Source organism: Seriola dumerili, unplaced genomic scaffold (assembly GCF_002260705.1).
Source record: "Seriola dumerili isolate Sdu_G_001 unplaced genomic scaffold, Sdu_1.0 BDQW01000160.1, whole genome shotgun sequence".
Taxonomy (NCBI): domain Eukaryota; kingdom Metazoa; phylum Chordata; class Actinopteri; order Carangiformes; family Carangidae; genus Seriola; species Seriola dumerili.
In genome coordinates, this window is record NW_019174415.1 from 248,074 (window position 1) to 267,146 (window position 19,073).

The following is a 19,073-nucleotide window of genomic DNA, read 5'->3' on the forward strand; positions in this document are numbered from 1 at the left end:
TTCAATTAAGCTCCACTTGCCATAACAGTCACTGAGCCAAGGAAAAAAGCAGAACTAGCCAGACTAAAAACATTGTTGGAAAGTGTGTGCTTGAGTGTGTGTGTGTGTGTGTGTGTGTGTGTGTGTGTGTGTGTGTGTGTGTGTGTGTGTGTGTGTGTGTGTGTGTGTGTGTGTGACTGTCCATTTATCTGTAAACACGCTTGTCTCTGATTAAGCCTCCCAGTCACAATAAAACTGTTCAAAGCCCATCAAAAAACCCCTTTCTCATCCTCCGTCACTGAGGCAGTGTGTTCAGCCGTCTAGAGTCAACACTGTAGTTGCCCAGGATACACTCTGCTTCAAGGCATTGTGGGATAAGTCAATTGAGTTGGGAAATGGACATCTATGACCCAGACTGACCTCAGTGTGGTCACTATGATACAGAAGAGATGCCTCAAAAACACTGAGCAGCATTGCGACTGTGTATCATTCATGCAACTCACAGCAACCTTTCATGTTGGGAAAAACTAGAAAAAAATAGAAATGAAAAATGTCAATGGTTTGTAGTATAGTATGTTTGTGACTGGGTACTGTCAGTAATATGTTAGTTACTCTGTTTCTTTGTGTAGATTAAATAAACTGAACTGTATTTCACATTGTAACAGTGTGCTATATACAAAGATATACAGAAGATTCAGTCTGCCAAAAAAAAAAAAAAACTTTAAGTCAGATTTAAATTGAGTTTAGTCTGAACAACTTTGTCAAGCCAATAACAAAATCTGAACCAGATCTAATTCCTTTCACTGTCCCCACACAATGATCTAATCTTATGCAACATGTATACATCTCATAGAGAAGCATCAGTAACAAGCTCACTATAGTAAATTTTAGGAAGTGAAAAGAGGATGTATAAGAGAGAAAAAAAGTTTGGTCTGAGAAGTGCTTTCAATTTTGCGTGTTTCCTCTAAGCAGCTATATACTGTAACATCAGCAGATGCTCTTGCACAGAGACAAAGGAGAAGAGCAGCGGCAATTTGTATTTTTATTCTATTTTGGTTTTCCTCCCTTAGAGATTTTGAACTTCTGCAACTGGCATTTTTATGGACTTATAGACAGAGAAAGAGATACCTGAACTGGTCAACTAATTAAACTCAACAAATTAACAAAAGATCAAGGACAGTGCTTCTGCTGAAAAATCCATCTGACCTCAGCACAGGTTAGTGCCCTGTTTTGTCTGTCTGTGTGCTTCATTGCTGCTAAATTCAGCTTCGTTTAGATTGTGGATAGAGTGGATATCCATGTAAGACATGGCTTCTCACACAGGTGGCTTATAGGCTGCCAGTTAGGTTTAGTTAGGTGGTCTATGAGAGGTGAGATTTTTTTTCCTTTGTGTGAATTGAATGTAAGTTTTTATTGTAAAATGTTGTGTATGTGTTTTCACTGGTACAAACTGGTCTTGCTTTTTTCATTTTTTTTTTCATTTTTTTATTCAATTTCTTTATTCCAAAAATTCCACATAAACAACAGGACAAATTACAACAACAGTAGCTGAATTCAAAAGAATTTATAGAGGTCAAGGTCCATAAGTTCTGATAACAAGAAAATGATAAGCCATAGCAACGGAGTCTTACTCTTAGCTCAGGAATCTTTGCTTTTCACTTGTTAAAAGTTGGTCTCAGCAGCTTTGTGAATAGAATTTGGGAGAAAACTTTTAGTGAGAAACTTGTGCAATTTAGTTGTACTCTTAGTGGCAAGATAAAATGTCTGACTATAGATTTAAAGGAAATAGTAACTATTTACATTTGTTATGGGATGTGTGGATGTATAAATAGTACTAACCTTATGACTGATGAATGGCGGTTTATTCTCAAACAAAAGACTTCCTGTTAGGACCAAGCAGAAGACACCACAGGTCAAATGAAGGGAAAATAAACAATAAAATTACATGTATAGTCTTTGTGAGATGAACAACGATAACATAGATGTTTATTTACTTACTTTTATCCAGGCAAACAATGAGGCCCATGAATGCTGCCCTCTGGGTGGCAGCCATGATAGTGGGACTCCAGCAGATTGCTTCATCACCTGACGTCGTTGTAGACCTCTCGTCCAAAAACCTCTCCTCTGTCCCAAGAGACCTGCCACAGACGGTTACGAATTTAGACCTTTCATGCAACCGCATACAGCAACTTCACCAAGGAGACTTTCAAAACACCACTCTCCTGAAGTCCCTGAACGTGTCATGGAATATTCTGGAGGAGATCGATCCAGCGACGTTCCTCAACACACCACTCCTGGAGGAGCTGGACCTGTCGCACAACAGGCTGAAGAACCTGTCGGGTCAGCAGTACCTGCTGCACACAGGGAACCTTCGGATGCTAAATCTGAGCTGTAACACGTTTCCCAGCATGACACTGGGGAGTGCGTTCAGTACCCTGGTAAAACTGCAGAGACTAGCACTGGGAGCAAAAAACATCAGTGTAGGCGATTTCAAGAATATTGCTGGAATGAAACTATGCACACTTACCCTTTGCCTGGGGGATGAACTGGCTTATGAGGCAGGTAGCTTGAAGGATGTTCAGGCTGAAAGGCTTCAGATAACCTTCACTAGTAATCAAATAGTGGGCCGCGATGTGGTTGAGGATGCACTGACACTCTTTGTTCAAGTGGAGTTGATGAATTTGTCAGGTGGCTTCAGGGAACTGACTGAGCAGCTGAGACAGAGAGCAGAAATCCACACTACTCATCTCTATCTCACCAACATATCAATCAAATGGAAAGACTTAACTGACTATGTAAATGTGATTCTGCAGACATCTATTACCCATCTGGCTGCCTCTGATGTGACATTGTACAATTTGCCTTATATAGACACTCCTGTGATCCAGACATCTAAAATGAAGTCCTTTTCAGCCAGAATGGTAGTGGTGACGACTTTTTTCTTCTCACAGGAGGCGGTATATAACTTTTTTATCAATTTGCCAGTGGAGACAGTGTCAATCACAGAGATTTCAATCATACACATGACATGCCCAAAGTCACAGAGTCCGATCCTTGAGCTGGACTTTTCCTATTGTTCTTTATCTGACTCCATCTTCTCCAGAGTGGAGCATCAAGAAATTCTTGAATGTGAGAATCTGGGTAATGTGAGGAAATTGGTCCTGATCAATAACAATCTCAAAAGCTTTCAGTTGTTGAGCAAACGTGTGCAATACATGAAGTCCCTGCAACATCTGGACCTCAGCCTCAACTCCCTGGTGTATGACAGTCTGGAAGAGTGTGTCTGGCCACCAAACATCACCAATATGACTCTGGCTTCTAATGGTCTGACAGACTCTGTTTTTAAATGTCTGCCAAAAGGAATAGAGACACTGGACCTTGAGAACAACCAGGTTTCTGTGGTACCATCATCCATCTTTAAAATGGAAAACCTTTTATCTCTGAACCTGAATTCAAACAGACTGCGGGACCTGCCTGTATGTGATGGTTTCCCCATGCTGAGTGAGCTTATGCTTAAGTCAAATTCCTTCCATGCCCCATCTGTGAACAAGCTGGAGAGCTGCCCCAAACTGAAAACCCTGGATGTCAGTTCCAACCCTTTCACATGCACCTGCTCTCTGAGGGATTTCATACATCTTGCCACCAAATCTGAACAGAAGACCGGGAACACAGGACTTGAACTGGTGAGCTGGCCATTGAACTATTACTGCATCTACCCAGAGGATGTTAGAGACTCCACCTTGAACAGCATCTGGCTCCCAGAAGTGTCCTGTGATGTTGGCATTCTAGCGGCCACCATCCTGTGTCCAGCAGTGATAATGATTGTGGTAGTTTTGACCCTGTGTCACCGTTTGGATGTACCTTGGTACATGAGTATGATCTGGCAGTGGACCAGAGCCAAACATCGTGCCAGAACACAACAAGTTCGACCCGAAGACCTGGTGGGTGTTGAGTTTCACGCTTTTGTGTCTTACAGCCAGCATGATGCCGACTGGGTGCACAACTCCCTCCTTCCCAACCTTGAAGGTCCGGCAGGAGGGCTCCAAATCTGCCATCATGAAAAGAACTTTGTGCCAGGAAAGACAATTATTGAGAACATCATCGGCTGTGTGGAGAAAAGCCGACGCTCCGTGTTTGTACTCTCTGCTCACTTCGTCAAGAGTGAGTGGTGTCATTATGAGCTGTACTTCGCCAGCCACCATCGCCTTGCTCGGGGATCGGACAGTATTGTGCTGGTGCTGCTAGAGCCTCTGCCTCAATATACCATCCCATCCAAGTACTATCAGCTGAAGTCCATGATGGGCCGCCACACCTATTTGGAGTGGCCACAGGAAAGGGCCAAGCACAGGCTGTTCTGGGCTAACCTCAGGGCTGCCCTACAGGCAGACCTGCCAAATGCACCAGTCATAGAAATAGAAGGGTGACCGCAAATAGGTGGCTTAAAAGAGGAAAAGAAACTGGGAAGATGAAGTGTGATTGGGACACAGGGGAGTGTTTGCAAGAGGGAACATAGGAGAAGTAAAAACTTGCGCGTGATCTGGAAAGACTGAGTGAAAAAAGAAGTGCATACATTTTCTGGTAATCTTTCTTAAACGCATGAGCATACTTTCATGAGCTCAAGTGTCAAGTGCTCAATTTCTAATCTTGTACTATGAGCTGAAAGTTATAAGTTGTAAGATATAAATCATATAGTAACATGTCAACTTCTTTGATCCATTCAAATGACATTTAATAGTAACATTTATAGAAACTAATAAGTTGATCAAGTTTGTAACAAAAACAATAAACCAAGAATATCAAAAATGCATTTGATTCTTTTGTCAACACTGACATCCACAAAATATCACAATATGAATAACCCATATTGTGGTTAACACCTAAGAAGAAAACTATGCACACACTGTGAAAAATGCATGAGCACCGAAAACCTGTATTCTCTCCATCTCTCTGAAGATAGAGACCCACTTTTAACGCAAGAAAACATTTTCTTTTCCTACGAGTTCAATGATGGATGAAAAAGACAAAAGAGCTAGAAATGATGTGTCCTGTGTTAAGAAAGCATCAGCCGTTGGGGTCATAAGGTCAGTCCAGCTGCATTAAAACTGTGCCTGGAATATCAATGATGAAAAGGTTCAAAATCCACAGGCCAGTTGTCAAGGAAGAGACTGTATGATGATGATTTTCTCATTGATGCAGAAACGGTGAAGCACATTCAGCAGGTTCTCTCCACAGCGCGACACCTGCCTCTCCATGGCCAGACGGAAATCCTCTTTCACTCCTTTGGTGATTCCACGAGTCACTGTGTGGTGTCTGTAAAAGGATAAAAGAAAATAATAAACACAAACATACACGTGGTCAGAAATGTATTTCTATTGAGCTGATTTGTCACGAACAGAGAGACTGAGATCTATATGACCTACGCAATACAGACAAAGTCATGGAAACAGCATGTTACTTTTTTCTCACACACCAATCAGCCAGTCAAGATTAAACAACGTTTCATTGTCATAAATAAAAACCACATAAAACATGTCCACAAATGAAATGAGATCAAGTGTTATGAAAAGGCAAAAAACTAAATTGGCTGTACAACAAGAGCAACATCATCCTATAACAACAACAACAACAACAGTGATGACCACAGAAAGACGAGCAATGGCTCAAATAAACAAACGCCGACAGGAAATCAAAGAACGTCTAACTCTTGATGTAAAATGACAGGCCCAAAATCAAAACTGTAGGGATGACAAGCCTTGAAGTAGGGAATGAAGGAAGGGTGACTGGTGTGGGGGGAGGAAGGGGGACTGTGGGAGGAGGGGCCTGGGGTACCTGTCCATCGCTTGCACCCCTTGTAGCAGAAGGGTATTTAACTCCACCCCCAGGGCGGGACTAGGGTTCCTGAGGGACAGCAACATTCAACAACTCTCAGTCAGTGTGGGTGCATTCAAGTGTCTTAACTTCTACAGCAATGAATGAAGGAGTTTGAAAGAAGATTTATTTTAAACATAAACCCCTTCTTTTTAAAATGCCCGCTCCGTTAACAGCATTTTCATTTCAAAGTAAAGATTTTCCCCACAGGCCATGTCTACTTAGATCATCAATCAATAGCAGTTTTCTATAAAAACACACCAACAGAACGGGAGTGTGCAGAGTCACGATGCCGACTGAAAAGTTTCTGCGAGGTGCTTACTTGATCAACATTCCCTGATTGGGGAGCAGCTCCAGTTGAATCCTCCCTCCTTCTGGAGTACGCAGGTATGCAAACTCCTCCAGCATGTCAATGTCTGACAAAAATCATGAGCTTATGGAAACTAACATCCAAGGCAACTATACACAGATAAAGTTACCACAGAGCAATTACAAAGTAAATATTTACAAATCCAATCTTGAGAGGTTGGATTGTGGTTGTGTGAGTAGTTACAAAAAGGGATACTGGTGACATAGTTGAAGAAATTCTCATACTGGAAACTGCCTTGCTGACAGATTTTATCCACTGCCTTTAAAAACAGCATCTCGCCGTGTGGCCAGTCGTACTGCAGAAGCACCACCACGTGACCGAGGGACAGGTCGTCACGGTTGTCTGTGAAGGCACGAAGCTGATTGGCCGGAATTAGAAAAGAGGAAAGAGTTTTATATCTACATAGTGCAGAAAAATGCATCAGTTATTTTATCACTTCCAATAAAAATCATAGAAACCAACCCAAATTCCAATCATTTCCACAGACATAAGTAGAGTAAGTACCTTGAAGCAGGCCAGCATGAGCTGGAGACAGAAAGGCAACACAGCTTTGCTGGTGCAGGGAAGCAATCTCAGGTCATTACCTAGTTATGACACAAAAAGAGGCGGTAATTAATGTTCTGATGTAATTCCTCTTACAATATATATTACATTATCATCAAGAGGTAACAGTAGTTTCAACAAATGCAAATTGCAGCAAAGGGGAACTCATGGTCCAAGCGATAGCATTGTATTATAGAAGTATTGAGTATATCAGATGGATCATGGTTCTGAATTGTGACATGTAGCAGTTGTTTTACAAGAGCAGGAAGTGTTTACCTTTCCTCGTTTTGGTCTTGACTCTACCCTGATCTTCTGGGGTCTTCGTTGGTTCTTGGTTTGGGGGTACCAGCCCACCAACAACATCGAGCAGCTTCTCACAGGCCATCTGATGAACAGATATGGTACAAAATCTACATCACAACTGTAAACAGGGCAGCAATATTACACAAAATCCCATTGCAAGAATGTTTTATGTGTTGTCCATGTGATATAATTTCGCTTTTCTGAAAATCACTGGTGATCATATATGTACATCTGGGAAAGTCTATCATAGAATTTAAATATACTTAATAATGGCACATACGTTTAAATGCAGAGGCTTTCAAGTAAAATAATGAAATATCAGTTAGTCACTAGATTACAATGACAAGTCCATTAAACAAAGCCAACAATATAGTTGTACTAAACTTGTGAAATATACGTCTATGCTTGAGTTTGAATATAATGCCACCCTTAGGCCAGTTAGTGTCGTAGATTCATTCTTGGAGCATGGCCCACAGAGCATCAGGTTTTTGTATCTCTAACTTCAGCATATGTTAAAATATACTGAAAATAAAACTCCCCACATATATAACAATGCATCAGTACAGACGACATAAGAACAATAGTTCTCTGCAGAAGTGGAATTAAATGAACAATACTGCAAATCATAATGTCATTGTGATGCCACAATAATCAAAATGTCTGTGCAATGCTAAATTATAACACAATATATTGAGAGCTGTGCATTCAAAATGTATGAAAATGGAAAAGGGAATGAAAGGATGAAGAGGCTTGAAATCTGTGTGTAAATCTACAGTATGTCTCCTAATAGCTTCCTACCTTGCACATGAGTGTGAGTGTGTGTGCATGTGTTTACCCTGTACTCTCCCAGTGCATAGTGGCAGGAGGCCTGCTGTATGAGGGCCCTGTGGTGCTCCAGACTGGCCTGACCTGAGGGGCTCTGCTGCCCAGGCTGAGGCTGCAGCACTGCAGCCATCTGGTGCAGGCTGGAGAGGGCCTTACGGTACTGTCCCTGGAGACAGACAGACAGGAAAATATATTTTAATATTTATAAATATTTAAATATATATTTGTCTCAATTCTGGTAAATTTCTTTTAGTTTCATCCACTTATTGTGTCTAATTAGTTGTCTAATGTCTTATAACCCCTCTTTGTCCCATTCTATAAATACTGTATTTATGAAGAAAAATATTGTGTAGATGTTATTATAAATCTATGAACTGCAATTACCTGTTCTTTGCTGCACCTACAATTACTGCATTTCCACAGAGATGAATGAAGTTTAATTTAACCCAGAGTAAATTGATAAAACACTTTAAAAATGCAGCAGGTGTCTTGTCACAAACAGAAAACATAAATGTTTCTTGCCTGGTATATGATCATGTCAGTGAGGAATATTCTGAACCACAGCCAGCCGTCTGTCTTCCATGAGGCACAGATCTTCTTGAACTCTGTCAAAATGCAAAGTTACAAATACGTTTAAATGATTGCTTTGTAAATCTCAAATTCATCTGCAAATGTCTACAGAATCCGCTTTGTAAGGTGCTCAGTGAGCTGGTGGTTCCCCTCAAGGTTTTGGCTCAGTAACATGAGGTGTGTCTACTGGGAAGTTGCCCTTTCGTAAATCCTCATTTGGACAGATGGCTTTTTCTGTTTGAAGAATCAACATGTGGAACTCTTTACCCGCAGAACTCAAAAAGGGTCATGACTCAGAATTTGATCATTTTAGTGTTTGCAAATTGTTTGCATCTTATGCTGTTTTGTGTGTATTTTCTTGTTGAGTTTTATGTATTTTAATAGTGAGGGCATTGCAAACTATCTTAGGCTGTAAATGCTGTGTTATGTGGCACTAGTTCATGCTATACACCTGTACAGAGATAAAGAGTAAGAATACATCTGCATCTCTAGTAGTTGATGTAGTTGCCACATTATGATATTGCGACAGAGTGAATGGATCATATCTGGGTGTGTAAACAAAAAGACAAACAAACATTAGAGGTGCTTACCAGTTTCCAGGCCGTCGTGGGAGTGAAGGAGATCCCAGCTCTCCCTCGCTGTGCGGAAGTTCTCCAGAGTCTCAGACCAACTGGGCATCTCAGTCTTGTTCACTAAAATGTGTCGACCGCGGCCTTTCCCCAACCCGTCCTCATCATCTGAGCTCTGTAATGACATACACGCACAGTAACCAAAAAGCAAATGCAACGGAAACCAACTATAGTCATATACTACAACCCATTTAAGAACATGTGAAAGTGTTTATGGTTCTCACAAAAATTATGAAGAAACATCTAAGGGATCTCTGATCTGTTCTCACCATAGTCTTCTCTCTCCCATCAGCCAGTTTACGTTTCTTATGTGCATGCTTCACTGCTCCCCTCTCCACCTCCACATCGTTGTACACTGAGCTCAAATCCTCTATGAGGATCCACGGCCCCGAACTCAGCGCATTCACGCCTGCCAAACATACAAAGATCATTTGATGAACAAGAGTGTAATGAACAAGACAGGGAACTAGGTGTGCTTGCAAAGACAGTGGCTGACCCTGGAATAGTGCAGGCTGTACAGATGACATATAGAGAAAGGCGCTGCGGAAGAGGACGAGCGCAGCACAGATGACGACTTGACTGCAGCAGCGGGACCGCGTGTCTCCTTCCAGACCAGGCAGGTAGCGACACAGCTCCTTCAGTCTCAGCAGCATGTCCACGTAACTTCTAGTACGTGCACACACACACAAAAACAAAAGTACTCCTTTTAAAAACATTTATATTTCTCACCTTAAAATAGCAAATGTTGCACAAATACACATGTATGTAACATACGCCTGCAAGTACTGCAAGAAAAATAAGTTATATAAAGAGATCTTTTTGTGACTCCAAAATTGTTCACAATTGTTTAATTTCATTGTTATTCGTTTGCACCTTTTGAATATTCCTATGTTACTATATATTAATCTGTCTTGTGTGTGTTATACTGAAAACATATTCGTGCCTTGCAATTACGTTTCATTATAATCTACTCTAGAGTGTCTCTGTCTCTCATATGATGAGCTAGAAGTGAAATCCATTTATATAAATTACAGTAGAGTAAATGTTATAAACACATCTCAGTATAGCACAGTACAGTTCAACAGCACCACAAACTACTGCATCCAAAAGCATAAACACTTTTCTAAAGCAGACTGATGACTGTCATGAATGTAGGATTTATTCCAGAGCTGCTGTATTAGTCTGCATTAGTCTTATCAAGGTGTGCCAAATATACAATGTGTACCTAATAAATAATTGTAGGCTATATTACAAGAGATACCTCAATACAAAATAACCCTACAGAGCAGTACTGGCTGATTGACAGGCAGACTGAAAGAGCACCTCTGTCCCTTGTCTCCCTGCCACTCGCAGCGAGCTCCAACCACAGCCAGGATATCCAACAGCCTCTCCCAAGGCTCTGCTACTACTGAAGACTTTTCCGACAGGCCATCAATCACATAACGCTGGGAGCCACGGGACACATTAGGTGACTTCAGAGACCCAGCTTCTTGAGAGCCTGAAAAGAAAGAACAAGGAATAAGAAAAAACAATGTCAGGGAGGCAGTGAATAAAAAAATATGGAGACAGATCCTACAGGGCAGGGAAACTTGAGATTCAAAATGATCACACTGGGTTATCACTAAGAAAAATGTTAAGAATATCAACACAGTGCAGCTTTACCTTGTATCTGTACATCAGGGGAGGGTCCACGAGTAACATAACCAATATAGAATTCAGCTGCTTTCAGCATGTACTTCTGCATCAGGCTGGCTGGCAAGCGCATGTCCATGTTGTTAATGACCAAAGGAAGGACATCACACACTGTAATAGTAAAGAAAATAGTATAAAACAAGCGTTTTTTGCAAATTAATGAAAATAGATTTGAGTGTAAGTGTTTTGCTCACCAAAGAGTTTTCTGAAGCAGTTGACAGGAGTCTCCACGTTCTCCGACACCTCTGCCTCCAACAATGTCTCTCCTAAATTGACCTAAATATACAGTAAACCATCGGCTTGTTACCATCAGCTATTTACACTTTGTTCAAACATGAAAATGGAAGAGTTATTGTATTATAATGTACCCCGTGCTGGACCACAGACTCTGGAAAGCGTTTCAGAAGGAGCAGCAGCATCTCTGCTTTCTCCAAAGTGTTGAAACACTGCTCTGTGGCTTTCAGCAGCATTTCACACTGCACACGGCCTGGCAGTGTCTCAAAGAGCCCTGGGCCAACAAACAAACAAACACAGAAGAAAAAAAACACTCTTCTGATTTCCAAAACAAACACTGTTCCTTGCTACCCACACTTCATTATCATGCTCCTCATAGTAATGATGTACACTAATATATGTATGCTTGTGTACTAACAAGTAAGCTTGACTCCTCTCACCTCGCAGAAACTGTGCATGCTTGTCCTGAGAGTCACTGCGCAGGGCAGCTGTAATGACGCTGATCTCCCGCCAAACAGTGGGCTGATCTGGGAAGTTTATAAACCTGTGGGGTGGACAAATCATTAGCAACTGAGCACAGGCTCATGACAGGGCACTTGGCATTGCCACTACTACCATAGAGATAGTACACTGTTACTCACATGTCATACAGGAGTCTCCCAGCAGAAGCGGTCCTCTCTGCATTGCGTTCAATGATGTACATTTCATACTGTGAAAACATGCCAAACAAACCTCACATTTCAAATATGTGATCATTCTGATACAATTATAGGCATCAATATCACTTAAGTGGTTCTATGATCAATAACTAAGGAGCTGGAGCAAAAGCTTGATATTACCTGTATGTTGAAGTCTGCGGGGTATAGGGTCCTGGCTGTTATGAGCCAGGCTTTGGCCGCACAGGGATCATCAGAGACCAGCTCCCGGGCTCTTTTCACCAAAAACTCGCAGTCTTTTTGCGCTGACATTTTACATGAATCGAGCTGTCAGTGCCAAGGCGACACACTGACCCAACACGCAGCTCAGGCTGCAGTTTAATGCATATGGTCACCTAGTGAAGTCTCGGTGGATAAATTTCGTTACGCTAAAAGAGAGCTTTTCTTTGCACAATGTAAGAATACAGCTAACAACAGCTAGCTAGTTAGCTTTAGCTATGTCACTATCTATTGACATCTTTGCTAGAATTGTTCATCAAGCCGTGTTCTATTATTCAATTATCTTATACACATATAACAACCGCAAATATAGATGAAAAGAAGAGCAATCGAACTGTTCTCGACATTACCAGTCAAAGTTAAACCTTTATTTACCGACACATTTTCTGACGTTACGATAACATCACACCGCAGTCGTAAAAATGACCGCTGCCTCCTGCTTTACGGCCAACTGACAAGCACTGCCTGATTAACTAGTCCACCAAAACAATGCGAAAATAGTTCATTTTTGTCTTTTTGTTGAATATAAGCGGTGCATCGAAAACTTCCAGGATGATTTGCCGACCCAAACTATCAACTACTAACTTCGTGCATTACATTTAACTAACTATTTACATGTGAACGATGCTCTCTGAAGTCGGTTGTAGTACCATCCATGTATTCTCAGATCTGTAGTAGTGCGCATGCGCTGAAGAGTTACTGCTGCGGTCACCTGCTGTTGTAGCTGCAGACACGACCTATAGTCAGTGGTGGCCCTAATCACCCTGCAAAAACTGCACTCCACCTGTCCAGGGGCAGGACAACGACTGGCGTACACGGCAGGTAAAGACTAATTTATGAGTTCAGCGGGTGTTTGACTAGAACTGTGAGACGCTGTTTGCCTCTACTGTCAGCGGAGTCTGCAGCCAATCATCAATCAGTTCTTGTCCGTCTTGACTCTGAGTATGTTAGCCACTTAGCTTGCTAATCAGACAAGTATTTTTGCTATAGCATGCTGCCATTATGTCTAACCATGTGTCAGCCCTTCCTCCATTTACCTTTAACATAAATTTGAGTGTTACAAACGTAACCGAGTAGGCCCCGTGACCAGCACTGTTGAGCTAGCCATGTTGGCTAAGCAGCCTAGCATTTGTGGGTGTAGCTATTGAGCGAAACAGGCTAGCCCGCGGTGAATTGTTGATCTTTACCTATTCATTCGCTGGCAAACTATTATAGGTTTGTGTTCTTGTTGAAATTGAGATCAGGGCGTTATGTCTGTATCAGCCTATTGACTGACAGCATGCTAGGAAAGCAGGCATGACACGACATGCTAAGTCGCTCAGAGGAAGCAGCACACAGAGGGTGTGTTCGCCATAGATTTAGGAAATCATCACATTGCATAACAGAGTGGTTCTGTTCTGCCCAAATCAGTTATTGAAAGTGTCAATAACATAATGTGGTTGTTATCCATAATGGGAAAACACTTCCTTCTTGCATTCAAACAGTGGTAGAAGAAGTATAGAGTCATTTTACTTAAGTACTAGTGCACATCACAATTTAAAAAATATACTCTATTACAGTTAAAAGTCCTGCATTCACAATTCAACTTGACTTGAAGTCTTAATGTAAGTATGATAAACAAAATGTACTATCAAAGTAAAAAGTACTCTCTATGTAACAACATGTATGCAGCATTTTACTATAGTAGTAGAGTACTAGAGTTACAGAATAAAGTAACATAAAATTAAAGTACTTCAGAATTGTACTTGAGTAAACTTTCTTAGGTATTCGCCAACACTGCATTCAAATATGACATACTGCATTCAGATATGAAAAATAGGAGCACCAAACCATCAGCAAAGTAAGAACCAAAGCAAAGTAAAATAAGTCATTCATTCTGAATGTAAAGATTATGCATTAACCTGTAAGAAGTATGATAATGGAAGTTATCAGAGTATTCCATGTAGTACTGTTGAGGAGATAAAAATTGTCACAGTTATATAATCTTTTACTGACTTTTGGACCCCACTTTATGTTTGCATAAAAAAATGTTATTCTGCAAACTAAAGCTGTCTGGTAAATGCAGTGAAGTTAAGCAGTTTCCTCTGAAATGGCATGGAAGTAAATATGTAAAGCTTCACAACATGCAACTAAAATACCAGTACCTCAGAGGTACAATACTGGTGCTGTACTTCAGATTTGGGAACTTGGGAATTCTATAACAGGCTCTTACACGTTAGAGGTCGTGTAGTAATCAGGTTTGTCATACTGACCTAAAACTGTGTTCAAAGATTGCTGGAGTGGTTGACATGCTGCGACCTCTAATGACCTCACAACTTTGACACCGCGGTCTCCTCCTTGCTCTATATTTAGACAACTCCTTCAGAACTTGTTTTATGTACTGAATGTATTTACACACTTGTTTTTGAATTTGGCAGAATCTTGCTTTCATTTGAGCAGATTTGTTATTGCTGTTGTATTAGCCAGGCTAGCTTCTTTCTTTCTTCAAAAAATAAAAACTACACAAAACACTTCATGACAACTTTGAACACATGGTGCTTTGTAATGTACATTAAATGAATGAGTGTCTTCTGCCACTCATAGCTATTTTGTCCACCTCCATGACCAGCTGACACTTATCTGTCTGTTAGATTGTGTAACAACTCTTATCAGTGGCCAGTTGGGGCAGCCTGCTTGTACAAGTTTAAGGCAGGTAACTCTGGTTTAACAGTTCAATCTGCAACCAATATTTTGCTTGTTATAGAAAGTATTTGCACAAATGAATCATATCAGTATATATATATTGACAATTATGAAAATATATATATATATATTCGATGTATGATAAAAAGGAATACTTGCTATAGTTATTTTAATGCATTTTTTACTTTTTTGGTTGGGTTTCATTTGCCTTTTACATGTAATTTGTGGTAATTTTCCAGTTAAGTTAATTTTCAAAATATTCACGTTATATTTACTGATTGTGCCTTCTTTGGTAAAGGTGTGTACAGGGACATATTTCTGCCAAAACTCTTTAATAACCAAATCTGAGGTATAGTATGTTTTGCAAAAATGCATTTGTTATACATTTATGTGAAAAAAAAACTACTCTGTCAGGTCTTTAACAGTTTTTTAAGCTTTCAAACATTAACATTTTGTGATGATTTCAGGCTCCAATTGAATCCAATTCCTTCTTTACCAAAATGTAATTCAGTGTGTACACAATGTCCACATTTCGATTGGATGAGGACTTCACATCAGGTCATCACTATCTGATTCTCCATATTTTCTATCTCTGCATTGTCATACTAAGATGTAAAAAATACACTTAAAAAGATAGTGATGATTAATCAGTTGGGTATACCTGATATTTTTCTCTCTCTCACAGAGTGCATACTTTACGGAGTGTGGTGCTGATGTGATGTTGGAGGATCAGGCTGTGGTGCATGGAGCCTCCCATGGCTGTTAGCACCATGGACTCTGAGTCAGCCCGGACACCTCAGCCCCAGGCTGCCCTGACTAAAGGAGGCCACTCCCTGCTGCATGCTGGGGCTTTAAGTGCCATGTTGGGCCCTCAAGGGAAGCACTATGTCTGTGGCTCCATTGCAGCTTTTACCAATATCGTGGTGACCTTCCCTATCCAGAAGGTGCTGTTCCGCCAGCAGCTGCATGGTGTGTTGGCCACTGAGGCGGTGCGGCAGCTTCAAAGGGATGGGCTGAGGAATCTTTACCGGGGCCTGTTGCCGCCGCTGCTCCAGAAGAGCACTACAGTCGCCATTATGTTTGGCCTGTACGAGGACTTCTCCAGAGTCTTATTGGACCTGGCTGATAGCAGTGGTGTGCCGGAGTTGGTTACACGGAGCTTTGCTGCAGCATTGGCAGGAACTGCAGAGGCCATCCTGACGCCGTTTGAGCGCGTGCAGACTCTCCTACAAGACCATCGGCACCACGCCCGCTTCAACAACACGGCCCACACCTTCCGGACACTTCTGACTGAGTATGGTGTCAGAGAGTGTTACCGTGGCCTTGTGCCTATACTACTCCGCAATGGCCCTAGCAATGTGCTCTTTTTCGGGCTCCGGGGGCCCATTAAGGAGCAGCTCCCAGAAGCCACTAGTCGGGCAGGTCACTTGGTGAATGATTTTGTGTGTGGAGGGGTGTTGGGCGCAGCCCTTGGCATTATGTTCTATCCATTAAATGTGGTAAAGTCTCGTGCTCAGTCACAGGTTGGTGGGGCCTTCCAGCCTTGTGGGAAGGTGCTGCTAACAGTGTGGAGAGAGAGGGGTGGCAGCTTGGCTATGCTCTTCAGAGGGGCCCACCTCAACTACCACCGTTCACTCCTCTCCTGGGGGATCATCAATGCCACCTACGAGCTGCTGCTGAAGCTCATATGAAGAGGGGGTGACAAAAAGAAAGAAAGAGAGAGAAAATATTTAAAGGGAAAAACCTGTAAGGAGTAATAGAGCCAGTTTGTAGAGAAGAAGGGTAATTGTAAAGTAAAGCCGATGCACTTGCTGTCTGGCATTGTTTGGAGTTTCCATAACTGAAAGACAGCAATGAAGTTGCACTTCTGACAGGGGCCAACAGTCATTGTGAGATAACCACCTGCCATTGTGACTATTTACTGTTGTCAGAGTATTAAAAACTAAACACACGCTTTAGCCTATACAAAACTTGTGCCAGGGTCCAATTCAAATGCCCTTGTTTGCTCTGTGTACAAAAATTTTGTGGAGCGAACTCCAGCGCTTTTTTTCACAGTTTCAAGCAAAGCTTACTTGACTGGATAAACTGTTTTATAGGAGAAGCTGTTTCTTTCTATGTGCTGTGTGCTGTGCTGTTTTGTAGACAATATCCATCTGTTTTTGTTTTTTTCTTTTTGACCTAGAGCACTTTGTCTGTGAAGCTGAATTCTGCCATTTAACTCAAACACTTTTGTGCTTTTGACCATTGAAATACCCCAAGAATTACTGTCAAAAAGAATGTAATAAACTGTGTGAGCGTTGGCCCTTTTATTTCTCGTTATACTCACTCTCCACCAATTCAGAGTACATGTCGAGGAGATCAGGAGGCTAAGAAATTGCTAAAATGAGTATCAGAGATATACATATTCTTGGACATACTGTCCAGCAGACACAGGCAGGCTATTTTAAAACCATTTCAACTTTCACACATAATTCATCTATGTGAACTGCGTAGTCAAGCGTTGTTTGTCTTGATTTATTTTCTGAAGTGCTAGTGGCAGGTTGTGTCTGTTATTTGAGTGTTGACAAGTGCCCATTGATGTATTATGTCAGTAAAACATACAGTTACACCCATATCTTGTCTGTTTTTATAATTTATTGAAAGAGAGAAAAATAATATAAAACCTTCACTATTCTATTGTAACAAAATTGGACAGAAAATGTTTTCCCTTTATTTTTGACAAAATGTTTGCGGCTTCTGAAAAAAACCTATAGCATTGAGAGCTATGATGAAATTCATTTGACTATGCACTGTTGCTGCATTTGCTCATTTTTGGGCCATTGTTCATTTATTGTGCTCCCTGATGTTTGTTTCCTTTTTATAAACTTAAATGTCACTTTTTTTTTTATACATGAATCTCTCACTCTTTTATATTTTCTCCTCACGCTTGTTCTCTTCTCTGTCAGTAACATCTGTTGACATAATGGGCTCAGATTTCAAGCTTGAGTAGATGCAGTCACCACGCGGCAGCTCTCGCTGGATACAACGGCCCAAAGAGGAAAGGCATGCTGCTTGGACACTGAAAGAGAGACTGAACTATAATGGTGCTGAGAGAAGACAGAGGCAGAGGGTAATGTTCAGTGGCACAAAAAGCTCAAGCTGCCATGAAAATGGTTCACTTGGCCTATTTCTTAAGTGTTTTTTTTTTGTCCACAGTCTACTGTGTTTCAGTACATCTTTTTAGGATTTTCCAGGGTTTCCTCTTTGAAAGTACAACTTTGTATTGTTAGGTTTTGAAAGCAAGACATCCTCGCTGATACTAAATAACGCTGTTTATAATTATCACTTCTCGTGAAGCACAAGTCACCCAATCACTATAAAAATGTCAAATTAATAATTGCAGTCAAATTAAATGTTTAAAATCAATCCAATAAAAATGTTAATAGGTTTGGCTTCATTCATCGAAAACGGTGACAAATGTTTCATTTGAGTAACAGACGTATGTACATTATGAAAGTTAATGGCTTCTGTGTGTTGTGACCTGTGTGTGCCAGTCCTCACCATGACTCATACTTCACAATACCATGTCTCATTTATCTGGCCTATTCTTGCCCAAATATGCACTGTAATCCCTTCTTTGTAATCAGTCACACAAACAGCATCACCATTACAATGATGTATTGTAGTCAAGCTGAACAGTGAACAAACAAGTATTTTGTGTAGTTTAACAGCTCAATCTGCTGTTTTACTATGTATTTAATCATAGAAGTGGCTCTTGCAGCAGCACTGCACTGTCGGACCATGTTATGTACGTGTGCGACAGTGCATAGTGCGACTTTCTAGATTACTGTGTCATGAAGTCAGACTGCAGATAATGATCAGATTAAGGGCAATCTGACATGGGTACTTTGGATCAGGGAGGGTTGAGCTGCTGTAGTTACAAAGCCTCTCAGCTCTCTCGCTGCTTCTTTCCACCCTAAAAAAAATGTGTCTTTCTGATGATCATCTTTGGTGAAATCTTAAATTTTTACATTCAAGTTCATTATTTAAGAATGTATTTTAATAATAGGAGTGGAAATGTTGCTCTAACTCAGCTGGCTCTGTAAATAATTTAGAGACATACCCTGTACCAAGAGAGAGAGAAAAGAGAAAGCAGGCCGCAGCAATCCATGCACAGATAAACACTGCCTTGATGTGAATGCTCATTAACTAATTAGTGGTGGAAAGATTGTACAAATAGTGAGGCAATTGAGACTGCTTAGATATATCTTCAGGTCTTCTTTCTGTGTGCTGTTGTTACATATAAGATCTTATATGAAACTGTATGTTTGTACATTAAATTAAGGTGACACAATACAAGGAGACAAAACGCAAACACTTGGATCTCCAACGTTATTAAGGTCAGTGTGTAATTTATTCCCAAACAATACATTTCTTGGTACATCGACTTCATTGTACGTGGGT

The 19,073-nt window shown here is 40.9% G+C and overlaps 3 protein-coding genes across 3 annotated transcripts; 2 read left to right on the forward strand and 1 right to left on the reverse strand.

Moving 5' to 3' along the window:
- Positions 1–961: 961 nt before the first annotated feature.
- On the forward strand, positions 962–4,426 carry LOC111226423 (toll-like receptor 1). The gene is made up of 2 exons (XM_022751557.1): positions 962–1,195; positions 1,988–4,426. The coding sequence occupies exon 2, from the start codon at positions 1,995–1,997 to the stop codon at positions 4,401–4,403; it is 2,409 nt and encodes an 802-aa protein (XP_022607278.1). The 5' UTR covers positions 962–1,195; positions 1,988–1,994; the 3' UTR covers positions 4,404–4,426.
- A 684-nt stretch (positions 4,427–5,110) lies between these two features.
- On the reverse strand, positions 5,111–12,454 carry ints10 (integrator complex subunit 10). Its single transcript, XM_022751558.1, has 17 exons — positions 11,853–12,454; positions 11,655–11,722; positions 11,454–11,557; positions 11,148–11,287; positions 10,974–11,055; positions 10,750–10,890; positions 10,411–10,585; positions 9,584–9,753; positions 9,357–9,496; positions 9,049–9,202; positions 8,411–8,493; positions 7,899–8,054; positions 7,037–7,145; positions 6,722–6,801; positions 6,413–6,575; positions 6,170–6,263; positions 5,111–5,289 (listed from the first exon to the last, which is right to left on the reverse strand). The coding sequence occupies exons 1-17, from the start codon at positions 11,979–11,981 to the stop codon at positions 5,133–5,135; spliced, it is 2,145 nt and encodes a 714-aa protein (XP_022607279.1). The 5' UTR covers positions 11,982–12,454; the 3' UTR covers positions 5,111–5,132.
- A 189-nt stretch (positions 12,455–12,643) lies between these two features.
- slc25a51 (solute carrier family 25 member 51) lies at positions 12,644–17,242 on the forward strand. Its single transcript, XM_022751669.1, has 2 exons — positions 12,644–12,770; positions 15,316–17,242. The coding sequence occupies exon 2, from the start codon at positions 15,374–15,376 to the stop codon at positions 16,319–16,321; it is 948 nt and encodes a 315-aa protein (XP_022607390.1). The 5' UTR covers positions 12,644–12,770; positions 15,316–15,373; the 3' UTR covers positions 16,322–17,242.
- Positions 17,243–19,073: the final 1,831 nt, after the last annotated feature.

Coding starts and splice junctions, on each gene's coding strand:
- LOC111226423 (XM_022751557.1), top strand. CDS start 1,995: ATGAGGCCCATGAATGCTGCCCTCTGGGTGGCAGCCATGATAGTGGGA.
- ints10 (XM_022751558.1), bottom strand. CDS start 11,981: ATGTCAGCGCAAAAAGACTGCGAGTTTTTGGTGAAAAGAGCCCGGGAG. Junction 10,891..10,973: donor CTGCTTCAGAAAACTCTTTG/GTGAGCAAAACA, acceptor TTACTATTACAG/TGTGTGATGTCCTTCCTTTG. Junction 6,802..7,036: donor CAAGACCAAAACGAGGAAAG/GTAAACACTTCC, acceptor TGTCATAACTAG/GTAATGACCTGAGATTGCTT.
- slc25a51 (XM_022751669.1), top strand. CDS start 15,374: ATGGAGCCTCCCATGGCTGTTAGCACCATGGACTCTGAGTCAGCCCGG.